Raw genomic sequence first — 24,907 nt, forward strand, 5'->3', positions numbered from 1 at the left:
GAGTTGAGATGGTAAATAGCTTAAACATCATTTTAGAATTTAATTACCTTTTAGAAGATAGCATCTCATTAAGATTTTTTTCTTCTTTTTTTAATTAACCAGCAGAAGAATCAAAGAAGTAAAAAACCTATCAGTCAGGTTAAACCTGATTTACCTTCACAAATACAATCATCTTTCGAAAATTCAGAGGGTCCTAGAAAAGATGTCTTAACTCCTTCAGAGGCATATGAAGAACTTCTAAACCAAAGACGACTAGAAGAGGACAGGTACCGAAAATTAGATGATGAAATTGAATTAAGGAACAATAGAAGAGTCATTAAAAAGACTGATGAAGAAGTGGGCGTTTCCAGTAAAAAACATCAAAGGTTTGACAGCACGACTGACATTCCAGATAGAAGATTTCACAGGTTTAATGAGGATCTTGCTTTTGATAAACAGTCTTACAGACCAGGCTATGATCCAGAAGTAAGTGAAGACATGGATGAGAGGTTTAGATATGAAAGTGATTTTGATAGAAGACTTTTGAGAGTTTATACAAAAAACAGGTATTTACAACTTCATTTTTATTTTCTTTATTTGCTTAATATTACTCTTGTTACTTTTTATCATTATGTTAGAGAGATGCTGTTTCATTTGATGTACATATTTGATTAATTTTAGGATGCTATCAGTTTTATACCATAATTTATGTGTCACTGAAGAACAAAGGAAACAACTCATGATAAGGAAAAAGAGACCCAATTAAAAAGCTAGGACACTGAAAGGCTACAACTTCAGAAAAGGGAAATAAACTTTCCCACAGAAAAGGACAGAAAAGAAACTTCCACTTCTCAAACTTGACACTGAGTGGAGGGAGTTAAAAAGAACTTCCCTGAGAATTTGAAGTGTAAGCCAGTACTGATTCAGGTTTTCAGTCTGAATTCATGCTGCAGTATTGTCCAAAACCGGAGAAGGCAATGGCAGCCCACTCCAGTACTCTTGCCTGGAAAATCCCATGGACGGAGGAGCCTGGTGGGCTGCAGTCCATGGGGTCGCTAAGAGTCAGACACGACTGAGCGACTTCACTTTCACTTTTCACTTTCATGCATTGGAGAAGGAAATGGCAACCCACTCCGGTGTTCTTGCCTGGAGAATCCCAGGGACAGAGGAGCCTAGTGGGCTGCCGTCTATGGGGTCACAGAGAGTCGGACAGGACAATTCCAAAACAGCCCTGAGGTGAGAATTCATTAGGAATGATAAGGAAATGATAAGGAAATTCTCACCCTGAGGTGAGAATGAGTTATCTCATTCTCCTAGGGTGCCATGGTGACTGGCATGAGAAAAATAACTTCTCCCTGCAATAATTGACTTACAGCCAGATTCAAGGCTGTTTGAGTTTCAGAAGTTAAAATGTAGGCGGGGGGGGGGGGTGGGTAGGAGTACTTTATAATAGATGAAATACAGTTCATTCCTTTAATGTTTCTACGCTCTTAAGTACTTTTATCAACATTTTTGCTTTTAAGTTACTTATTGAACATTTATTTAAGTGAAATGGCACTTAATATTTTTGATCAGATTTTTAGGTGCTTTTCAGTTCCTTTGGATGTTTCTGTGATACTATTTGTAATTTATTAATTGCTACAATGGGGTCTTATTAAGTCATTTGTCTTAATACTCAAAGCTTGCTTTAATCTAACTTTTGATTTGGAGATAGAAATATGATAGGATCTGATATTTTCATTGACTAGGTAACCTATAGGGATTAAATGTAAATATTGAACAGTTTATGGGACTTGTTTCATTCATTCATCCAAATAGATTATTTTTTAAATATTTTAGAAAAATTTCTGAAACATAATGCTGCATGATTATTATTCTAATTATTAATAATCATATAAAGCCTTTGCAGTTCTTTCTCATCTGCTCTTTATTCTGTAGTTATTACATTCTGCTAATATCCAGTCTTTTTTTTTTTTTTAGTTTTTTAATTGGAGGATAATTGCTTTACTAGGTTGTGTTGGTTTCTGCTGTACAACATATTCACTTTGATTTAGGTAATCTGATTGAAGGATTAGAATTTTGTAATGCCAATTATAGTTTATTTCTTGTTTGGATCTAGTTGTACTTCAGAAAATGCTCCAAATTCTGTAACATGTTATATTTGAAAATGTTTATATCTGGAGGTCGTCAAAGGCTGCCTGAACTACAGGAAGTCTCAGTTGGGGAAATACAGATATTTATGGACTCTTGGTACTGCCTTAACTTGAACATGAAAACTTTTTTTCCTTATGGTGTCAATTTATGTTTAGAGTGTAATGTAATGTATACCTTTTAAGATTGGAATTTCAAAAAACTTACTATGATGGTTGTTTTGTTTTTAACGTATTTTAGTCTATTATTTTTGTAATTATACCTTGTGATAATTTTTACATGAACTAACAAATCTATTTCAGCCCAATTATTTGAGAGCAATCTTTTTTCTTATGTATCCCATGAATGAAATGAAATTTCTATATAAAATCTTCCTCAAGCAGTAGTTTAGATTAAATATATAGGTCAGTGAGACTAATTCCTGTTATACATTTTAATGTTGTTAACAATATTTCTTAAAAATGTGAATCATTATTATACATTTTGTTACTGTGTAAACTTTTACGTCTCTAAATGTAAGGTTTTTCATATATGTCTCAATGGCTGCTGCTGCTGCTAAGTCACTTCAGTCGTGTCTGACTCTGTGCGACCCCATAGACGGCAGCCCACCAGGCTCCCCCATCCCTGGGATTCTCCAGGCAAGAACACTGGAGTGGGTTGCCATTTCCTTCTCCAGTGCATGAAAGTGAAGAGTGAAAGGGAAGTCGCTCAGTCATGTCTGACTCTACCAGGCTCCTCCATCCATGGGATTTTCTAGGCAAGAGTACTGACAGTTGAGGTTAAAATTGGATTTCTGTATTTCAGATTTGTAGATTTCTTATTTCCAGCAAAAAAGAAATGATTTCAGGCAGAGTGGTTGCTAGGAAAAATTACTGTGCTTGTTAGTGAAATTTTTGAGACTAAAGAAATGTGTACCATCATTTGGTCTCTTGCTTTAACTATTCTTAAAACTGTTGTTCCTTGGTATTCAAGGGGGATCCATTTCAGGACCCTTCAGGGATATAAAAATCTTTGGATGCTCAAGTCCCTTCGGTAAAGTGGTGTAGTGTTTCCTTATAATCTATGCACATCTTCCCTTATGCTTTAAATCATCTCTAGTTTACTTATAATATCTAATACAATGTAAATGGTATGTAAATAGTTGTAACTGCTATGGAAATAGTTACTTGTTTGCAAGAAATTCAAGTTTTGCCTTTTGAAACTTTCTGGAATTTTTTTTTCCCTCAAATACTTTCTATCTGAGATTGGTTGCAGAACCCACAGATAGAGAAAGTGAAAGTGTTAGTTACTCAGTTGTGTCTGACTCTTTGCGACCCTAGGGACTGGAGCCTGCCCGGCTCCTCTGTCCATGGAATTCTCTAACAAGAATACTTGAGTAGTAAGCCATTCCCTCTTCCAGGGGATCTTCCTGACCCAGGGATAGAACCTGGGTCTCCTGCTCTGCAGGCAGATTCTTCACCATTTGAGCCAGCAGGGAAACCCCCACAGATACAGAGGGCTGACTATATATTGTAATCATTTTTTGGCTCTGCAGGTCATTTTCTTTTCTTTTTTAATTAATTTTATTGGAGTATATAGTTGGTTTACTGTCTACTTAACCATAAGTTCTTGAAAACAAGTAATCACTGCTGATTGTGAGAAGTACAAAGTTCTTCTTCATACTTCTAAATTTCCCATGTTCTTTTTTTTTTTCCTTTGAATAGTCAACATGCAGTGAATTCTAGTTTTGATTTTGATTTTTAGGTTTTTAATCTTAGTTCTTTTCTAATTACCCTATTAACTTTTCCATATACCATTATGTATTTATTAATATTTCCCTCACTTTAAATATGAGAACATAAAGCCCAAGAATGATTTTACTTTAATTAATCAATCACTGACAGTGTTTTAAAATAGGTAACAGATAGCATTAGCTTGACAGTTGCACTGTGTGTGTGTATGTGTGTGTAGTTTGATACATATTTGCCAATTTAAGTAAATTAATAATGTTTTAGGAGCTTTCTGAAGTTGAGTATAATACTGTTTTATAATACTTTGAAACTTTTACATGCTTTTAAAAAAGATAGTCGTCCTAGTCTTTATTATTTATTAAGCTGTAGAAGTTAATGTACTAACTACCTTATTATGTTTTATTTTACAACCAATGTTTATGTAATGGGTAAAGGAAATTTTTAGCCTTAAAAATGTTTTTTTTTTAAAGTTTTTATGTGATTAAGGCAGTTAGCACTTGCAGTTTAACTCTTGAATTTGTTAGTTTGTAATTGTGATTTTCATTTAAGAAAATTCTGAAATTGTGCTTCATGTGAAATTAGAACCTGAGATAGAATCTGACTCAATAGACTAAGTGCTTGCTTAGTGTGGGACACTCTTAAGTGTGCATACTTAATATGTAGAATATAAATGAGGAGAAATAGCTTATTAGAACATGAGTTTATTAAACTTGGTATTACTTTTTTTTCTTAGTTACTTTTCATTTTTATTTGGAAAGACCATTTTTATGTCATTTTCACCACTTTAAAGATGGGATCAATATTAGAAAAACCCATTATTGAATTAAAGTGAATATGAAAATTGGAAAATAACAGAAAACAAGGAGAAAAATAGTGATCAACATTTAACAGCTCAGTAGCTTTCTTATAATTTCTATAGTTGAGAGTCCCCCTAGCAAAATTCATTCACATTAGAGAAATTTTTTATATGAAAACAAACAGGTGGTGTAACCATTATGAATTTTATGATTTAAGTAAGGAGGAACTTGATTCTTTCTCCCTGTAAGCTGTGTCAGGACCAACAGGTGGTAAATATTTTATGTCATTCTTGATAGCATAAAAATTGTAAATTTATTCCTGAAGGGGTTTTTTGATTCTGTTATTTATTAATGAAAAATGTTTTTTATTATCAGAAATTATTCATTCACATTTAACTTAGCTGAAAATACTTGTGGTTTTAAACAACTTGCTTTTTCTTCTGTAAGAGAGTATTTTTAAAAAGATAAATGTGTTAATTTTTAGAGTAAACTTGGCCTCTAGCCTATACCTGTTTTCTTTGGGCCTTGAAATTTGAACCTAATTACCTAGAATTAGTGACCCATGTCTTCAAGGAAATAGAAAAAGCTTTTTCCATTTAGCCTAGATTTAACTTTTTTTGATAGTAAGATGGTGAAATATTTTGTAATTATTTTATTTCCTCAATCAAATCTGATTTGATATGTCAAAGGAAGTAAAGTTCTCCTTTTATGAGATCTGTCCCTTTCTGAAAAAATCTCAGTGGCTTGAGGTGTGGTAAGTGAACCTGTGGATCAAACGTGGTAGAATATTTAGATAAATTAGTTCTGGGTCACAGGGATGGTTTTAATGTGGAACTGGCTCCCAAGTTATAGCTAAACAGAAGGAACTTACTGGCCCTAACTGGAATCCCTGGATCTGAATAAAATTAGGCTGTTCTTAGATGATTGATGAGTTCATTACTTGTGGATTTTATCATCTGTCAGTTACCCCTTAATGTGAAGAGGGCTGAAGAGATAAGAAGATACAAATGGTGAAAGTGTTGCTGCCTCTCACCAGTTCCTCTGTCTTGGGACTTCATTTGCTTCAATAAAATAAAAATAAATTGTGAGAGCCTCAGAAAACCAGTTAAAGCCAACTCACTGGGATAGTTAAGAGTGATTAAATGCTGAATTTATTGGAAAAATGAAGGAGAGTTGAATAAATGAAGGAAATTCCATTATAATTATAGGGACATTTTAGTAATAAGTAAGGTGGTTAACTTTCCAAACTATAATTTGACTTCACAGCTTGTTAGGTTGCTTTCTTTGCTTCTTTGCTTTTTTTTTTAAAAAAAGTGTTGTATTAGTACTTTAAAGAATATTTATGAATCTCTATTTTTTTCCTTGATTTAACAAAGTAAGCACAATCATGTCATCAGTCATTTCATAAAATTGAGTAGGATGTCTTAAGATTTTTATTATTTTAGTGAAATGCATATATTTGTTCTTTTTTGGCTTCTTAAATATTTTTCCAGTCTTGAATTTATTATGATTATAAGTGACAGAAGGGGACTTTTATGATATAATTAATTTTTTTTCTTTAGTGAAAGGGTATACTTTGAAGTATCTTTCATATGGTCTTTTTGTTAGGAAATCTGTATGGTTTTACTGTAGAATTAGCAGAGACCTTGACCTTATGCATACATAAAATCATTTCTTAAATTAATTTAGAATGATTGAAATTTCTTTTTGCATTTTTGGTGCTTGCTTTATTAAGATACATTTCTATATACTGAAGAGCTGATAAAACATTGTAGATGTGCTAAATATAACATACTTTGGGTGTGCTTAATTGCTCAGTTGTGTCTCTTTGCAACCCTCTGGACTGTAGTCAGGCTCCTCTGACCATGGGATTCTTCAGGCAAGAATACTGGAGTGGGTTGACATTTCCTCCTCCAGGGGATCTACCTCAGGTCTCCTGTGTCTCCTACATTGCAGGGAGATTCTTTACCCACTGAGCCATCAGGGAAGCCCATACTTTGGGGACAACTGTATAAAGATAAGCCACAATTACAAGTCCAAATGTTGTTTTTAGACAACTGAAAATACAGGAAGCCACAAACTTTTCAATAAATTTTAGAGAGAATTTTTGTATGTCTTAGTCTTTAATTCTGATTAATTCTGATTAATTCTGATTTAATCCCAAGTTATGTCTTTTAAAATGTGTAACTTTAAATGTCTCTATATTTGAATACTTTCACTGGTGTATGCTCTGCTTTATCACTTCACTTCTGTCTGTTGTGTTGTGGATTTGTAAGACCATCCCCAGGTTTGGCAATTCACTAGGACTCACAGCACTTTGTGTATGTAGTTATGTTCATGACTGTGGTTTAATAACAGTGGAAGAATACACAGTAAAATCAGCAAATGAAAAAATTGCATGGGACAAAGTCTGAAGGAAACCAGGAGCAGACTTCCAAGAGTTCCCTGCCAAGGACATGCTTAATTCCTGCAGTATCAAAGTGTGGAAACAGGGGTGAAGTGTTGTCTACCAGAAAGTGCATTAGAAACTCACTGCCCAGTGTTATTATTGGGGGCTGGTCATGTAGGCACCCTTTTCCTAGCATGTGCCCAAATTATACACTTGCTGAGAGAAAGGAGTTCAGCATAAACTCTATTGCTTGTACAAACAGTTGAGGCACAGTGGGTCACACTTGCCAGTTCTGAGAATGGTGGACTCCTCCCACAGTCTGTGTTCCCAGGTACCCCTAAGGGCCATTCTTGTAAACAGGCCTTTGTTAAGGGTGGTGGTCTCAGGCCTGCTGTTTACCCTTTTCTGCACATATGTGTTTGTATAGATGCAGTATAACTAAATCTGGTTGCCTGGCACTATTAACTACAAAGCTGACTTAAAGTTTATATATTCCTGTTCTTTAAGTGATAGAAGTAAGGAATAACAGTAAACTGATGTGTCAGTTTAAAAGAGAGATTTGAGTTCTTTGGCTTTAGATATAAAATCAGCTGTGTTGTGATAAATTGAAATAATTTAAAATTGTGTTTTGAAAGGGATTGGGGAGGATTCTATTTTAGATGTGGATGAGAAATGGAAGCCATATATCTGTTCTGCCACAGTTCATATAATAGTAAGGTTACAGTTCTGGGTAGCTTTTCCTCTACAGGGGATATTGAAAAGTATAATGGAAACAAAGAGGAGATTTACATGCTGGCTCTGTGGAGAATGATAAGTTCCTTTTCTTCTGAAAATTGGTTTTTCTTAATATGGTAATGAAATTCACCTAAAATATTGAATAATACTTTAATAATCACATTTCTTACCAGTTGACCTCATGAGAGATTATAGTTTAACAACCATGCAAAAAAATATGACTTATGAAATGCTGATTTTCATGGGTGCTGATAAAGGTTAGTGTGAAAAGTCATGTTGGTTTCTTGATGTGAGAAATTAAGCTCAAGGAATCCTTGTTTGCCAAGTGGAAATAAAAAATTAAAAAACACTTAAAAGTTATTTTCTGGAAAGAATTCTTAAGAAGAAAATAAATTTAAAAATTCTAATCTTCCTTTTTCTTGTTCATGAAATTGTGAGTAAAATGACCTAACCATTTTCTTCTCATGTATCAGCCTATTTGCTTATAATGTTCTCTATTCACCTGTGGGTATTATTTAGTATTTCATGTGATTTACAGTGTTAGCAAATGTTGTGGCTTGCTACATTTGGTTTAATTTCATAGTAAGACTGCTTCTTTATTTGTAAGTTAAAAGGTTTGTATATGCAGTGAAATAATTCTCAGAATTTGTGAATTCTGATGTAAAAAAAAGATCTCATTTTTGAAATTTAACTTATCTTCATGAGAGCAAGGACCATGTCCACATACTCAGTGCCTGGAGTAGTACTTGCCATGTAGTAGGTGCTCAATAAATACTCTTTGACTAATTGAATAATGAAAAAGTCTTATTAGTATTTTCATATTTTTAATATTAAGATTTTCTAGAAGTTATATTGAAATAATTTATAACTGATCTCCCTTTGTTTTAAAGACTATTGAATCTAAACTCTTAGTGTCTCATTAACCAGCAGATCATATTGTCAGATGTCATTTGAGTTAATTTTCAAATGTATTTACAGTAAAACTTCGTTATAACGCTTTGTTCCCTTTAATATTTCCAACAACAAATGTAAAATCACCAAAGAAAGATAAGAGAAGTCCACTGTATGTGGAACAAGCTCTATAAGCTAATATGTTTTTAAGGATGTACGGGAACAGACGAGGCAATGAGCCTCCTATGGAGTGTGATGGTGATGTCACAGAACAGTCAAACATACGAATTTCATCTGCTGGAAATCAAAGGTATAGTATGTAATATAAATTCTGCCCTTCAGCCATTGCATTGTAAAACAGCAACTGCTAAAACTGGTTTGCTGGAAAACTAGAAAGGCATAGTATGTTAACAGCCTTGCTTATTAGTGAGAGAGGATTTAGGGGAAAGGGGGGAGGGAAGAATTGTGTTATATGAAACTTTTTGGTACTTTACAGCATTCTCTTGAAGGGCAAGTTTTGATTATAAAGTGTGCCAAGGTGTTCTGAGTCCTATCATTATAAAATCTATAAATTTGAATTAACGAAAGGAAAAATAAGCATATAATTTAATGGACCAAAGATCAATTTAAAATATCTTGGAGTTATGGAGGGGACGTAACTTGAAATAAATTGAAAATGTTCTTGTAATATGAGTTTCCTTTTCAAAACTATCATTTTCAACATTGAGTAGATAACATTTTTGCTTACTTTGTAAAGTTAGTGCTCATACATAATTGTGTTATATTGGGGTAAAAAAGGAAATTATATGCATTTTATATTCATGTTCTTTTTCTATAGTTTTTTATCTTTTGGTGGCTTTCTTGTGTTGTACATAAGTGGTTTTGAATTTATAGTGCATAACGAAGATAATATTGTGTGTCAGGAAAGTTGTCTATTTTGAGTCTATCTGTATTTGGATTTTCTATTTGAGTCAAATTAAATTTACTTTGAAAGAGTTGTCTCCTCCCCCCTCCCCCCTTGATTCTGTCTTTCAAGGAAAGAGTTTCTTTTAAAGATGATCTTTTCAGAGTGTGGGTGGTATAGATATCATCCTCTTTTTTTGGGATTTATTTATGTGTACTTAGATGTTCATTTTCCTTACTGGGGTAACTGTTCTTATGAAAAAGGGTTTTATTTTATAAAACCCTTCACTGACTGAATCTGGAGTCAGTGAAGCTGGCTGAAGAAAAAGGTCACATGTTTATGTGAATGCCTTGGAGTCCCACTGTATAAAGAGATAAAATGCCGTGATTTTACCTTTGTTTTAAAAACATGTAATAACTGTTATGTTAGTAATATCCACAGTATGTTGAAAGGCCAATAACTCACACCTACATTTCACTTTAACATTTTTTTCCTGAAAATTGTTTGAGTCTTGATTCTTTTTGTTTTTTTTTGTTTTTAGTGCTCGAGACAATGAACCATCCAAACCTACTTATCGAGAGACATGCAGTCCTTTTGCGGGAATGCTCTTTGGTGTGTACATGCCCTCCAGTTAATTAGATTTTTGTGGAGTGTTTTATAAAAGGTCTTTAGTGAGAACTCACCGTTGTAATTAGTACCACTCTTACTAATAATAGAAAAATTTCTCTAGTGCTTACTCTGTGATAGGCACTATTCTAAACATTTAGCATGTATTATATAGCTCTGTGTATAATTTTAAAGCTAAATAGCTTTTATTTAGTGATGAACTTTCTGTAGATGATAAATGAAGTATTAAGTTCAGTAAAATCTTTAAAATTTCACTATATTGTAGTGTTGCTGTTTCTTATATTCCTTTTTATACGTAATATTTTTTTCTTGATTCTTTTTCTTTAGCTACCACAAAAGTGCCGTACATTTTAGTTTCGCTCCCCTGAATGAAATCTCTTGATAAAATCCTTTCCCATGTTCTTTCCATTTAGTTTCTGAGAAAGTATTTTGGTCAAATAATGATTATAATCCAGATATTCTGTTCATTTTGTCAGAAATGAAGGTCATTGCTTAAGCATGTTGATTTGTTCTATTAACTTGTTACATTTAATTTCAGAAAGGGTGTGAAGAGAAAGTATTCCCTGTGTGTAACTTTTAAGTAGAAAAGTGGTCTGTTCTTTGTGTAAATATGTTAGAAAAATTGCCTGAGATTCTATTTCAGTGAAGTATATGAAGAAATTGGAGTGTAAGAATGCAGTTTATATTCATTCAACCTAAAATCAATCAGTAATTTAAATTTTAGCTTCAGTTCAGTCGCTCAGTCGTGTCCAACTCTGCGACCCCATGGACTGCAGCACACCAGGCTTCTCTGTCCATCACCAACCCCCAGAGCCTGCTCATACTCATGTTCGTCAAGTCGGTGATGCCATCCAACCATCTCATCCTCTGTCGTCCCCTTCTCCTCCCAGCAATCCTGCCTTCAAAAATTTTTCCCAGCAATCCTGCCTTCAAAAATTCCCAGCAAATTTTGGCTTAGAGATATATATTTGTGTGATATTCTCACTTTTGTTTCCTTGAAATGGCTATTATGAGAAAAATGGCATAATACCCAGAGTTTTATTCTAATGTCTTTAAATGAGAATTGACCAATTTAACCTATCAATAAGTCAGAGTAATGGCTTCCTTCTTAGGATTCTTTTTTTGTTAAACATGATAAAAATTGGAGAAATGCTTTTTTGTGTTGGAAACCCACTGACAATTTTATCAGTAAATGGATTACTATACCCTAAAATTTTAAAGATGAATGGTATGAATGTATCATTAATTCAGTCCAGGAGTTATAGATTGATATTTGATAATAGACTCTGTTGCTTGGAATAGACTATTAAGCTCATTTAATTCAGTGATTTACCGCATGGTTGGATCTTTTTTCCCCAGCTATATTTGTGTGTCCCCTTAGGGAACTTACTCTCCCCTGAGGCAGTACATTCCAACTTTCGGTGACTCTGATTGTTGCAGTATTCTCATTTCTCTTGAGCTGGAATTTGTCTTCCTTTAATTTTTCCCCAGGGATCTTGTTTAGAGCGTTTTGCTTTCTTTGAAGAATTAGGACAGTTGACTGCTGAGAGCAAAAATAATATATTGTGGGGTTTATAATGGAATCATGGATCATTCAAAAGTATGTTTTTAAATTCCATTATTTGGGGATTTTCATGCTGTCTTTTTGTCATTGACTGCTTGTTTAATTCCCTTGTGGGGAAAATAATTTTTAAATTTCAGTTATTTCAAAATTGAATTTTTTAAGTAAAATTTTAAACAGTGGCTCAGAATTCGGTCTGTCTTGCTGAGTGTTTAATGTGTACTTGAAAGAATGTGCATTGTGTGGTTGTGGAATGTAATAGTTTATAAATGTCAAGCCATTTGGTTGATAGTGATGTTCATGTCTTATACATCTTTAATGACTTGTTTAGAGAGAAGAGTTCAATTCCTGACTACCTTGTTCTTAGTGTAGGGCCTGGAGGGATTTTCGCAGTGTTTCTGCACCTTCCGCAGTTTCCTCCATGCCCCCGACAGACAGGATCTCTCTCGCCAGTTTTCCTTGCTCAGCAGTGGTTTGCTGTAGCTTGTTCCTCGATTCCAGGCTGGCCCTGTGTATTTGGTTCTCAGCAATGAGTCTTTCTTAGTGTTCTGCTTCTCCCCAGGGTGGTGGCCAAACTATCCTTTGTGTTTGTGGAGGGTCTTCTATGTAAGAATTTCCTGCTTCTCCCCTAGCAGTAGCAGACCTTTGCTTTGTATGAGGGCAGAACTCTGGGTCCAAGGTTTTCTGTCCTTCAACCAATAGATTTCTGTATATGAGAGAAGAGTCTGGAATGTGGGCAATGGTTGGTTGGTTGATTTTGCCTCGGAATGCTGTCTTCCAGGTGTCTTGTGTTGCCCCATCTCCAGCCTCTCATGAGCGTCAGGTGAAGGCAGCAAATGAGTGCAGATTCCCCTTGTGTCTGGGGCTTTCAGAGAAGCTACACTGCTACTCCAACCCCACACAAACCTTTAAGAATTCATTACCATTTCAGTTATTTTCTTTTTACCTACTTCTAAAGTGAAAGTATTAGTCACTCTGTCATTTCTGACTCTTCGCTACCCTGTGGACTGTAGCCTGCCAGGCTTTTCTCTGTCCATGGAATTCTCCAGGCAGGAATACTGGTATGGGTTGCCATTGCCTTCTCCAGGGGAGTTTCCTGACCCAGGGACCAAACCCAGGTGTCCTGCATTGTAGGCAGATTCCTTACTGTTAAGGCTGCTGCCCATTTCTCCATACACTGGTAAAGGTAAAACACTTGTCTTGTCCCATCTTTCTATGAATTGGTTTTTATACCCTTTGAAATTCAGTTTACCTGGTTGCTTATAACCTCAGCTCTCTGATGGGCTTTTTAAAAGTTACGATTTTGTAGATGAGCTTTTTCCTATTGTGCTGCTGCTGCGTCACTTCAGTCGTGTCCGACTCTGTGCGACCCCATAGACGGAAGCCCACCAGGCTCCCCTGTCCCTGGGAATCTCCAGGCAAGAACACTGGAGTGGGTTGCCATTTCCTGCTCCAATACATGAAAGTGAAAAGTGAAAGTGAAGTCGCTCAGTCGTGTCAGAGTCTTCGCAACCCCATGGACTGCAGCCTACCAGGCTCCTCCATCCATGGGATTTTCCAGGCAAGAGTACTGGAGTGGGGTGCCATTGCCTTCTCCGTTTCCTATTGTAGGGTATGAACAATGTTCTCTTGTGGCTTTCTACTTTCTAAGGAGGAGTCCCTATTTGGTTCTTCATAATAGTTTTATTTTATCCTTATTACTATTTTCACTTAAATATTTGGGCATAGTTTTGGTAGCTGTTTTAACATCTTTGTTCATTGTTCTATCATCTGTTTCTGTGATTTTTTTTTTTCCAACGGATTAACTTTTCTAATGGTTATGGGTCACTGTATTGCTTTTCTATTGTTGCATTACAGATTAGTAAGATTTAGTGGCTCAAAATGTCACACATCTGAGTTTCTGTGTGACATTAATTTTGTTGGGTTCTCTGCTCAAGATCTCATAAGGTGTCAGCCAGGCTGTTTTTCATCTGGGGTCTTATAGGGAAAGAAGAGCTTTCAGATTTTTGGCTCAATTAATTTTTTTGTGGCTGCATTACTAAGGGCCCTGGCTTCTTACTGTGTATCTGCTAGACACTCTCCTCAGTTCCTGGAGGCCGTCTGCTATTTCTTGCCACTTGGTCTTTTCCTCCAAGACTGCTCATTTTATCATGCCACCAAGGAGAATCTCTGAACTCAATGAGAACTTTTATCTGCTTATGTCAGACCCACCCAAGATCATCTCCCTTTTAATTAGTTCAAAATTGATTTGGTGCCTCAATTAAATACATCTGCAGATTCCTTTCACCTTTGCCACATTCATTGGCTGGAAGCAAGTCATCAGTCCTGCCACACTCAGGGAAAGGTTTGTACAGGAAGTTCGTGCCAGAAAGCAGAGAAAGAATGTAGATATGTCTGAGAACTTTGTCTGCCACATTCATGTTTTTCTGTTTCCTAAGGACCAGTCTCTCTGAGGCCTTATTTTAAACTCAGCTGGAACATCTAGAGCAACCTTCCCTCGAGGAAGATTGCTCAGCCTTCATGCTTGCTCCTCTTCCCTAAATACTCTTAAAGGATCACCAAGAACTCCAGTCTAGCTGGCTGGAGCTTAAATTTCTCCCCACTTCATTGGGGGAGGTCTGTGAATTCAGTTTATGGGTTCTTCGTAATTTTTTGCCCAGCCTAATGGAATTTCACTCTGCATACACTGACTAGTTCACAGTAAAGTTCGGAGGAACCCCTTTACAGATTTCCAAAGCCCTTTTACGCTTCTTCTTGAATTTTTGGCCCAAACTTCTAGCCACTTAGCTTTCCTAATTTTGACCTTTATTTGCTCAATTTAACTGTTTCCCATGTTAAATTTTTTCCCTCCCTATACCCGTGAAGATTGCACGCAGGCAGAAACGGAGGGTGCTTGAAAGGTGCTCACATTTATTTACCTTCTCTCAGTTATTACACTTGTGTGCTACCTGTTGTCCAGTGTCTGAAAAAGTTATTTCATATATTTTGCCTAGTTTTATTATGTTTTTTTTTTAATGGAAGGCTGAGTTTTGTGCTTGTTAATTCCATCATGATCAGAAGCAGAATGGACATATCTACTTTGATTGTAAACCATTATTATTAACCTTAACATGATTTATATTACCTTATGGGAGCTTCAGTGTTGCTGATATCTGTGCTTAATGGACAAAAGGAAACTAATAATTAAGGTAGTAGAGAAGTTTCTGGTTCAGTTGCATTTTTGATATCCTGTGATTTGTGTAGTTTTCCAGATTTTGCATGACTGGATTTTCATATAAGTGATAACAGAGTAAAAGGTTCACATATTTTTTTTCTGTAGAATTGAAATAACCATTGAAATTTTTTGAGCAGGGTGTCGTCATGATTAGTATTGTACTTTAGGACAGTTAATCGTATGTAAGTGTGCTAGATGTATTAGAATAGGGAGGGAAGAAGTTGTGGAGACAAGTTAAAAGGTTATTGCTGCAATTCAGGTAAAATATAGAGTTCCTATCCAAGGTTGATGGCCATAACAGTAGAGAAGAGGGGCCTCACATGAAATAAATAAGAAAGAATGAGATAGCAAAGTTATAGTGACGTTTTGAGGCTCAATTATTAGGCCGCTAACAGAAAACAAAAGGACAGTTGCTTTTGTGATGTCCTTTTTGAACACACTTGTTAAATTTAAGGGGCTTGTGAGAAATATTAGTAGAGATAGTATCCTGATTTTTGGAAAGTGGGAATAGAAATTATTCTCTTATTTAAGAAGGTTTTTGACTAATGTAGAATTTTGAGAAGGATTAATGTGCCTTGTGTTTGACACATAGTAGTTATTCATAAATTATAAAACTAAAATTGAATAGGTAATGTTACATGTGATTTTACCTTCTATATTTGCTGCATATGTAATAATTATACTCTGATATAATTACAATGAAAAATAAAAAATTAACTTTGCAGTTACATGTGTTACTTCAGAGTTAAGACTGCCTTTTTTTTTTTTTCTTTTACCATTTTCTAGGGGGTGAAGATCGAGAACTTATTCAGAGAAGGAAAGAGAAATATAGACAAGAACTATTGGAACAAATGGCTGAACAACAGAGGAACAAGAGACGGTAATGAAAGGTTTGCATTTAACAACCATGTTTTGAATTTAAATGTTCGTTTAAAATGACATGGTAGTAACTATTACATGGTAAAATAAGGGAATATTTTTCATAATACAGTTCTGTGTTTGTAAATCATTCTGTTTCAGTCTCCACGTTGTAAATCAGCCAGGGTAATAAAACAGATACTTTGAGCGTGATCACTTTCTTCATCACAGGTAACAAAAGAGACTGTGTGTTCATTCTGTAATAGGCCTTATACATATTCTCATTAATTCTTCAATTTTAGGGGAACATTTAATGTTATCTACATGCCCACTGTGTTATCCCCATATATAGTAGCAAGTAAAAAGCGTTTTGTCTTTTAACAATGAAATGGTAAGCACACGTGTATGTACATGCCATATAAAAATAATCATGAGAGATCCACAGATATTTATATTGTATACAACTCGCAGAATTTGTAATCATTCATGTAGAAAGACCTCTGAAATAATAATTTCAGTTTAAAATTAGGGATAGATATTTTGGTTCTAGAGAATTCGAGACTTATCACCTTTTAGTCTTGCCTTTTTCTTAGAGGAAGCCAGTATCTCTTGTCCGGTATTAGCCATATTTAAGATCATTTTTCTGGAATACTCTTATTGGAGAGTATCATGTTAACTTTTAATTTTTAATCCTCCCTTTTGTGAACTGAAGATGTACATGTACCCTAAAAGAAGTTTTTATTTGTTTTACTAAGACTTTGTTTTACTTCTTTATTCTGTGTAAATTGCTTAAACTTTGAAGTATCCCAGGCACTGGTTTAGAGATATTTATTCCAAGTCAGTTTGCATGTGAATGCTTGTTTATTTTCCACCAAATCAGAAAACTTAGTTTTCAGAATTATTTAAGGTTTTATTGCTAATTAAATTATTTACTATTTATTTTTGGAGATGTCATTGCATGGACTTTGTAAGTTTGTTTCAATAATGATTATGATTTTGATACTGTTTATTATAACCTTGTAATATGTAAAACTTTAATTTTGTTTAGAGAAAAAGATTTGGATCTCAGGGTTGCAGCTTCTGGAGCACAAGACCCTGAGAAATCGGTAAGAGTTCTTGCCATCTTTTAATGTTTACTCTTTCATTCAAATAAGGCTCAGATGTAGTGGCAGGTAGAGACAGAGCATATTGGGGAAAATGTAAGAGTAGACAAGTTTGAACAGTAATAAACTAAATTCAGGAGTCCTAACTCTTTTTTACTTCTCTAAGATAATTTTTCCCTTTTCATATATATATATTTTTAAAGTTTCTTATAAATTAGTCCTTTCAGTTTATTTTCATGCACTATTTTAGTTTACTATATAATGAATGTTAATCTTCATTGTATTTTGATAATGTTTGTTGTATTAGAGGGGTTTCCAGAGAAATTGAAATCTTTAATTCTAGTCTAAGCATTTTAATAATTTTTACTTAATGTAAATCTAGAGGTAATAACCTTATATTACTTTAATTTTTTAATTTTCATAATTGGAATGAATTATACACATCATTGCAGTTGAGTAAGGAGAAGGTAATAATTTATTACTCTTCTCAAAAGCTACTTTTTTTTTTTTAGTTGGATGTGTAGAATTTATTTGCTAGGGCAAGTTTTTGTTTCATCTCTTAAGAAACTTTAATTTCTTTAAAAATTACATTAAAAAGTTTGTTCTTAAAAAGAATACAGCAACTGAAAATAACTCTGTTGTAGGCAACTTTTGTCTTACATTTTCTTATGCTACATATAACCTGTGGATTCTTCATTTTAAAAATTTTGATACTGCGCCAGTATCACTCCTAGTGTACTTTTTGACTTCTCATAGAGTAAAACTTTAAGATTCATCTGAGAAATCATTCTTGAGAAACTAAAAGTGCTAGGAAAAAAGAATAAATTCCAAAACGGAATATATTTTCCTCTGTCAGTAAATACCTTCCAAATAGTTTTGACAGTCAAGAATTTCCTTTTAGAATCGAGCTTTTTAATATAATGTGGTGGCATGTTAAACCTCGCGTTTATAGTTACCTTTTTGTTTGATGGATCTTCTTATTTATATTTAAACAACTTTTAGAATGTCAAGTTGCTTTTTATGAGAATAAATAAAAATTTTACATGTAATAGTTATTTAGACCATCACTTTTGGGTTTATTTTTGATGTGCAAATCTTAGAAAAGGGCACTTAAATGATATTCTGGAGCAGAGGTTAGCAAACTATAACTTGTGGCCAAATCCATTTGCTGCCTGTTTTTGTCACGTTTTATTGCATCACACCCTCCTGGCTAATTTGCTTACATACTGTTTTGGTCTACTTTAGAAGTTATGAAGAGATCATGTGGCTTACAAAGTCTGATATATTTACTAACTGGCTCTTCACAGAAAATGTTTGCTCACTCTGCTCTGGAGAAACTTTAATGTTAGAATACTTTGATGACAATTGAGAGTAGTGAAGCAGCATAGTGTTATAGTATAATAGAGTTTTATATTTAGAATTAATATCTGGCTCTAGTCTTTGCTTATTTATTAATGGTGAAACCTTAGGTGATTTATGTACTTTCATGGAGACTCAGTTACTCATTTTATAAAATAAGAATTGGATCTTAAAAATCTCTTATAGCTGTAAAATTCTGTTGTGTGTATTCAATCGTGTCTTACTCTTTGTGACCCTATGGACTGTAGCCCTCCAGGCTCTTCTGTCCATGGGATTCTCCAGGCAAAAATACTGGAGTGGGTTGTCATTTCCTCCAGGGGATCTTCCAAACCCTAGGATCAAACCCAGGTCTCCTGCATTGGCAAGCAGATTGTTTACCACTGAGCCAGCTGGGAAATCCCAAGTGTTTGTGTCTCTGCTCTGTGTCTAACTTAAGTGCCTGCTGGCAGTCTGGGATAGAGGGTCTTTTGAGATCTCTTCCACCTTTAAATTTATGATTACATGTGACACACAGATTTTTCTCTTTATTTTAGCCTGATAGACTAAAGCAGTTTAGTGTGGCACCAAGACACTTTGAAGAGATGATACCACCTGAGAGACCCAGAATAGCTTTCCAGACACCTCTCCCTCCTCTGTCCGCCCCATCTGTCCCACCCATCCCATCAGTTTACTCCATCCCATCTCAGAGTGAAGATGTGCACAGTGGACTCAGCAGCACTCTTGGTGACATGGTGCCTCCCAGGTGCTTGTTTAAAATGTTTTGTGTTTGGAAATTAGGTAAGGTATCATTATATTTTATATTTAGAAGTAGTTGCTGAAGCAGATGATGGTATCCTTCAGAGATTTTCGTACAATTAATGGATTTTGTCAAATAATTTCTGTTGAAATGTGTTTTCATTGTTGATCTTTGCTCTGTTAAAAAACAAGAGAAATTCTTATAACATTCTTTTATTGTTTAAAGATGCTTCAGTATTTTTAAAATGTATAACTAAATACATTTAGTATTTAGTCTTAGGTCATATTTTGGAATGTCTATTTTAATATCTTTTAACATATAAAACCTGGACATTTTCAATTTTGTAATTTCCACTTGGCAAACATTGAATACTTCCTTCAGTTAATGCTGAAAAAGTTTCTAATGTGACTGTTTTATATATATTACTTTAGTTTGTTTTCTTCAACTCTTTCTCTGTGATTACTTACAGGCTATGCAACTCAAGTATCTGAAATAAAGTGTTGAGATTATAAAACCTGTAATTTAGGTATTAGGGTAAAGATTTAATGTCACAGGTAAAAGGCATCATACTATATTGGATTTAAACATAAAGAAAATCTTGTTAATGTTGGTATTTTCTGGTCTATACTTTCTTCTCTCAGGATTTTTGCTTATTTTTTGTTCACTACTAATGTATTAATTGACGGATTACATTTAATCAGGTGTTTTCTTTTTTAACATTGATACTTTCTGGGCTATACATTCCTTCAGTAATACTTGGTATCATCTTTTATTTACTGCTAACAAATTGTCTAACCATGTTTACCGTACTTATCAGGTGTTTGGTTCGTTTCATCTGATGGCTTCCCAACTCAAAAGGCTAGATGATATCAGCATTGACTTAGGGATTAAAATGGTTGCTTCACTGCCTGGAGTTTGGGCAAACCAGACTTATTGAACTTCAGTTTTCTCACTTGTAAAAGTAGAATAGTAACATACATATGTGTGTGTGAGTGTGTGTATATGTTTTTAAATCTACAGTTAGAGGATTGTTATGAGGATTAAATCTTGTATAAATCTCTAAAAATTTAAGCTTTAATGATGCTGAAAGTTTTCTTTTATAGTAATTTTTCAGCTGTTTTGTTGATGTATCTACAGAGTAAGGATAGTAAGATTAGACACATAAATGCTTAGTAAATGTGAAGAGTATTCATGACTGAAGAGAACTTTAATGCCTTCTCAGCTCTTTAGAATTATTTTGAAGTATACAAAGGGGAACCTAAGATACACACTCAAATGTGAAGACATTCTAGGATGCCTCCTTTGTCTTTCTGTTCATCTAAAGGAATCTGCTTTTTACCTTTTAACAAATGGAAAATATTGCCTTGGTGGAAATACAGAGATACTTCTTAATCATTAATGAAGTGCTGATGTAGACATTTTCAGAAGTTTTAACTTTATGAAGTGCTGAAAATTAAGTCAAAAATTTACTGTTGATATTTAAGTAGTTTCTTTTTCACATTATAGTTTAATTCCTTTGAAAGAACAATACATTTTTAGAGTTTAAAAAAAAATACACCTTTCTCTCAGTTACATGGAACCACTTGTAATGCCATTCTGTACCTCTGCCTTTTCTTCTTCTTGTTTCCTCCTCCTCTGTGATTCACTCTGGCAGCCTGGTTGAAGCATTGCCTTTCTTGGAAAACATCCTGATACTTCTTCTCCTTCTCTATGTGATCTAAATGTTCCTACTCCATAAAATCTAAATGTTCCTATTCTTTTAACACCCCATGTCTCCTTGTATTGCTTCATCTGCTCTGTGCTGTGCTAAATTGCTTCAATCGTATCCAAATCTTTGCGACCCCTTGAACTGTAGCCCACCAGACTTCTCTGTCCATGAGATTCTCCAGGCAGGAATACTGGAGTTGGTTCCCAGGCCTTCCTCCAGGGGACCTTCCCAACCCAGGGATTGGACTTGTGTCTCATTATGTCTCCTGCATTGGCAGGCAGGTTTTTTTTTTTTTTTTTTACTAATAGTGCCACCTGTGAAACTGCTTCATTTGCTATACGCTGCTTTAATGGTTGTTTTATGTCTGTATTATTTCTGAGGGACAGAGACCATGTTTGTTCAATACTGGCAGATGGTGACAAATTAGATACTCACTGAGTAACTGTGGTACCTTAAATTCTGAAATTTTATATTTTTTGTTTTTTGAATTATAATTTTTGATAAGATACTGAAGCAAGATGATGACTTTTCCTAAAGTAGCAATTAGATTTTCAGTAAGATTTTTGTAAAAGAATACTATCTTGATTTTTTTTTTTTAAAGTTGCAATGAAATATGAGAAGAATTTCCCAATTTTCTGTTGGTACAGAGTTGCACCTCTGCCTCCACCTCCCATGCTGCCCCCTTTGGCTGCGAACTACCGAACTCCTTACGATGACGCGTACTATTTCTATGGGGCCAGGAATACTTTGGATCCTAGTCTTGCTTATTGTAAGTTATCTGTGGGGTAAACATTATTGTACAGCAGTTCAGTCAAGAAAATTGGTTTCTGTGCAAGCAAAAATACGTCAATGAGAAAAAGCACAACTTTACTTAATTCCAATATTATATATTTATTGATTTAGTAAATGCTCTACTTTAAAACTCAGTTATAATTCATAGTTATTTCCTTTTTATCTAGGTTTAAGAAATAACTATTTCATGTTTTCTTGCATTATTCTTTGCTAACTCTTAACTCAGAAGGAAATATGTTTTTTTTTCCTTAGGTAGCATTTTCAGTATGTGACTTTTCCTTTAGGGATAAAGTGTAATTAAGTGAGTACTCAGACATAAATGTGTTTGTTTTCTTTTTAGATGGTTCAGGGATGATGGGAGTACAGCCTGCTCCTGCTCCTTATGTTACAGCTCCTGTCACCCACCAGCCAGTACAGCCTATTGTGTAAGTAGTTAAAATAATTCTTTGTTTCAAGGTTAATTTGTCTTCCATTGAACCTGTATTATTCAGTGCACTCTTTTTTGTTCAGAACAGATACGCCGCTAAGTCACTTCAGTTGTGTCTGACTCTGTGAGACCCCATAGATGGCAGCCCACCAGGCTCCCCCGTCCCTGGGATTCTCCAGGCAAGAACACTGGAGTGGGTTGCCATTTCCTTCTCCAATGCATGAAAGTGAAAAGTGAAAGTGAAGTCGCTCAGTCGTGTCTGACTCTTAGCGACCCCATGGACTGCAGCCTACCAGGCTCTTTCGTCCATAGGATTTTCCAGGCAAGAGTACTGGAGTGGGGTGCCATTGCCTTCTCCATCAGAACAGATATAACTTATTTTAATTTCCAGTTATTACATAACCAGTGCACAATGCTGGAAAAGATTGAGGGCAGGAGACCACACAGGATGAAATGGTTGAATGGCATCACCCACTCAATGGACATGAATTTGAAGAAACTGTGAGAGGTAGTGAAGGACAGGGAAGCCTGGCATGCTGTAGTTCATGGGGTTGCAAAGAGTCGGACACAACTTAGTGACTGAATAACAACAACGTTATGTGCAGTGCTTTTAAGTCAGTGTTTCATATTTCATAGAAAGCACATTTAAAAAATTAAGAATAACCTCTCTTTTATTAGAAAAGTCATTTGTGGGTCTTATTGATAAGAGAACAAATGTGTAAAAAATTGAAATCACCTAGAATCTCATTCATCCAGAGGTATGAATCTCATCATACCTAAATATGTATTCAGGAACCCACTTTATGTACAAATAAAACCACAAAAATATATACAGAACACACTATAGCATCATTTTAAAAAAATGACCTTTTTATGTAGAGATAAGCATAGATTCCTATGGTGAAATTATAAGCAATATAGAGACATCTTGTGTACCCTTTAGTTTCTTTCAGCATTTTCAATATTTCAGTTGCTAATATTTTGCAAAACTGTGTTCAGTATCACTCAGATACATAACACTGAATACAATCAAAATATACTCCCATCATTGCAGGGATTCCTGAAGATGCCCTCTTATAGCCAGACATAGTTCTGTCCTACCCGAATTCTCTCCTTAGCCACTGGCAATAACTGATCTATTTTCTATTTCTGTAATATTTCAAGCATGTTTTATAAGTGGATTTTTATAATATGTAACCTTTAGGGGTTGACTTTTTAGAGTCAGCATAACTGGAGATTCATCCAGGTTTTTGCATGTGTAAATTGTTCATTTTTTAAATTGTTAGTAGCATTCATTGGTGGGGATGTACCACAGTTTAACCATTCACTTATTAAAGATCATATAAGTTATTATGAATTGATGCTTTTGAACATCAATTCAAGGAGAAGACTCTTGAGAGGCCCTTGGACTGCAAGGATATCCAACCAGTCCATTCTAAAGGAGATCAGTCCTGGGTGTTCTTTGGAAGGACTGATGCTAAGGCTGAAACTCCAATACTTTGGCCACCTCATGCGAAGAGTTGACTCATTGGAAAAAACTCTGATGCTGAGAGGGATTGGGGACAGGAAGAGAAGGGGACGACAGAGGATGAGATGGCTGGATGGCATCACCGACTCAATGGACGTGAGTTTGAGTGAACTCTGGGAGCTGGTGATGGACAGGGAGGCCTGGCGTGCTGCAATTCATGGGGTCGCAAAGAGTCAGGCACAACTGAGTGACTGAACTGAGCTGAACTGAAGTTATTATGAATAGAGCTGCTGTACACATTCTTGTACGGGTTTTTTTTTTGTAAACACAGTCTTTATTTCTTTAGGATATTGCCTAGGAGTATTTGTTGGGTTGTATGGTAGTTACAAGCCTACTTTTGTAAGAAACTGCCAGACATTTTTCAGAGAGACTGTACTATTTTCCTTTTGTATCAGCAATGTATTAAAAACCTGTTTTTTTAAAAAACAAACAAACAACCTGGTTTCTTCATATCTTCCCCAATATTTGGCATGTGACTTGTTTTTAGGCCATTCTGATAGGTGTATATATAGTGATTGGGGTTTTAATATAGTTTCCTAATAATGTTGAACGTCTTTTCATGTGTTTATTTACCATCTGTAAATCTTGGGTGAAACGTCTGTTGATTTGGCTCAGATGGTAAAGAATCTGCCTGCAACGTAGGAGACCCAGGTTCAATCCCTGGGTTGGGAAGATCCCCTGGAGAAGGGAATGACAACGCACTCTACTATTCTTGCTTGGAGAATCCCATGGACAGAGGAGCCTGGTGGGCTACAGTCCATGGGGTTGCAAAGAGTTTGACATGACTGAGCAACTCAGACTTTAACTTTTCACTTTTTTACTTTCTGTTGATGTCTTTTGCACATTTTCCAATTGGAGCATTTTTTTTTAATACTGAGTTTTTAAGAGTTCTTTGTATATCCTAAATATTAGTTCTTTGTCAGATATGTGGTTTGCAAATATTTTCTCTCGGTCTAAAGTTTGTCTTTTCATCCTTTTAGAAGGGTACTTGTAAATTTTAAATAAGTCCAATATATCAACTTTTTTCCTGTGGATCAAGTTTTCAGTATCAAGTATCTAGGTACTTGTTTTCCTAAGCCTGGATCCAAAAGATTTTCTACGTTTTGTTTTTAAAAAACAAAAGAACTCTTTAGTTCTTTGTTTTCCTGAAAGTTTTTATAGTTTTACATTTAACTTCATAATCCATTTTGAGTTATTTTTTGGGTAAGGTGTTAGATTTAGGTCAGGGTACCCATTCCCTGCCATGTGAGTGGCAGTAGCTCCCAGAACCATTGGTTGACAAGATCCTTTTTCCTGGGAATGGGTTTTATACCTTTGTCAAAAAAAGCTGGGCATGTTTTTGTAAGTCTCTTTCTGGGATTATTCTCTTCCATTGTTCTGTGTGTCTGTCCTTGTGTTGGTGTCACTTGATAATTGTA

At 35.0% G+C, this 24,907-nt stretch overlaps 1 protein-coding gene across 18 annotated transcripts in view; it reads left to right on the top strand.

The window, feature by feature from the left end:
* CSPP1 (centrosome and spindle pole associated protein 1) overlaps positions 1–24,907 on the top strand; it is a 113,816-nt gene that overhangs the window by 34,577 nt on the left and 54,332 nt on the right. For 11 of the 18 annotated variants that reach the window (XM_059893270.1, XM_025001590.2, XM_059893268.1 and 8 more), the window contains 8 exons: positions 103–545; positions 8,884–8,982; positions 10,118–10,188; positions 15,765–15,858; positions 16,885–16,942; positions 18,832–19,040; positions 21,390–21,511; positions 21,875–21,959. In XM_059893270.1, the coding sequence (XP_059749253.1) occupies positions 103–545; positions 8,884–8,982; positions 10,118–10,188; positions 15,765–15,858; positions 16,885–16,942; positions 18,832–19,040; positions 21,390–21,511; positions 21,875–21,959 (1,181 nt within the window). The remainder of the gene's footprint in view (positions 1–102; positions 546–8,883; positions 8,983–10,117; positions 10,189–15,764; positions 15,859–16,884; positions 16,943–18,831; positions 19,041–21,389; positions 21,512–21,874; positions 21,960–24,907) is intronic. The other 7 variants (XM_005215479.5, XM_005215481.4, XM_005215482.5 and 4 more) reach the window with 4 other exon arrangements.

Source organism: Bos taurus, chromosome 14 (assembly GCF_002263795.3).
Source record: "Bos taurus isolate L1 Dominette 01449 registration number 42190680 breed Hereford chromosome 14, ARS-UCD2.0, whole genome shotgun sequence".
Classification (NCBI taxonomy): domain Eukaryota; kingdom Metazoa; phylum Chordata; class Mammalia; order Artiodactyla; family Bovidae; genus Bos; species Bos taurus.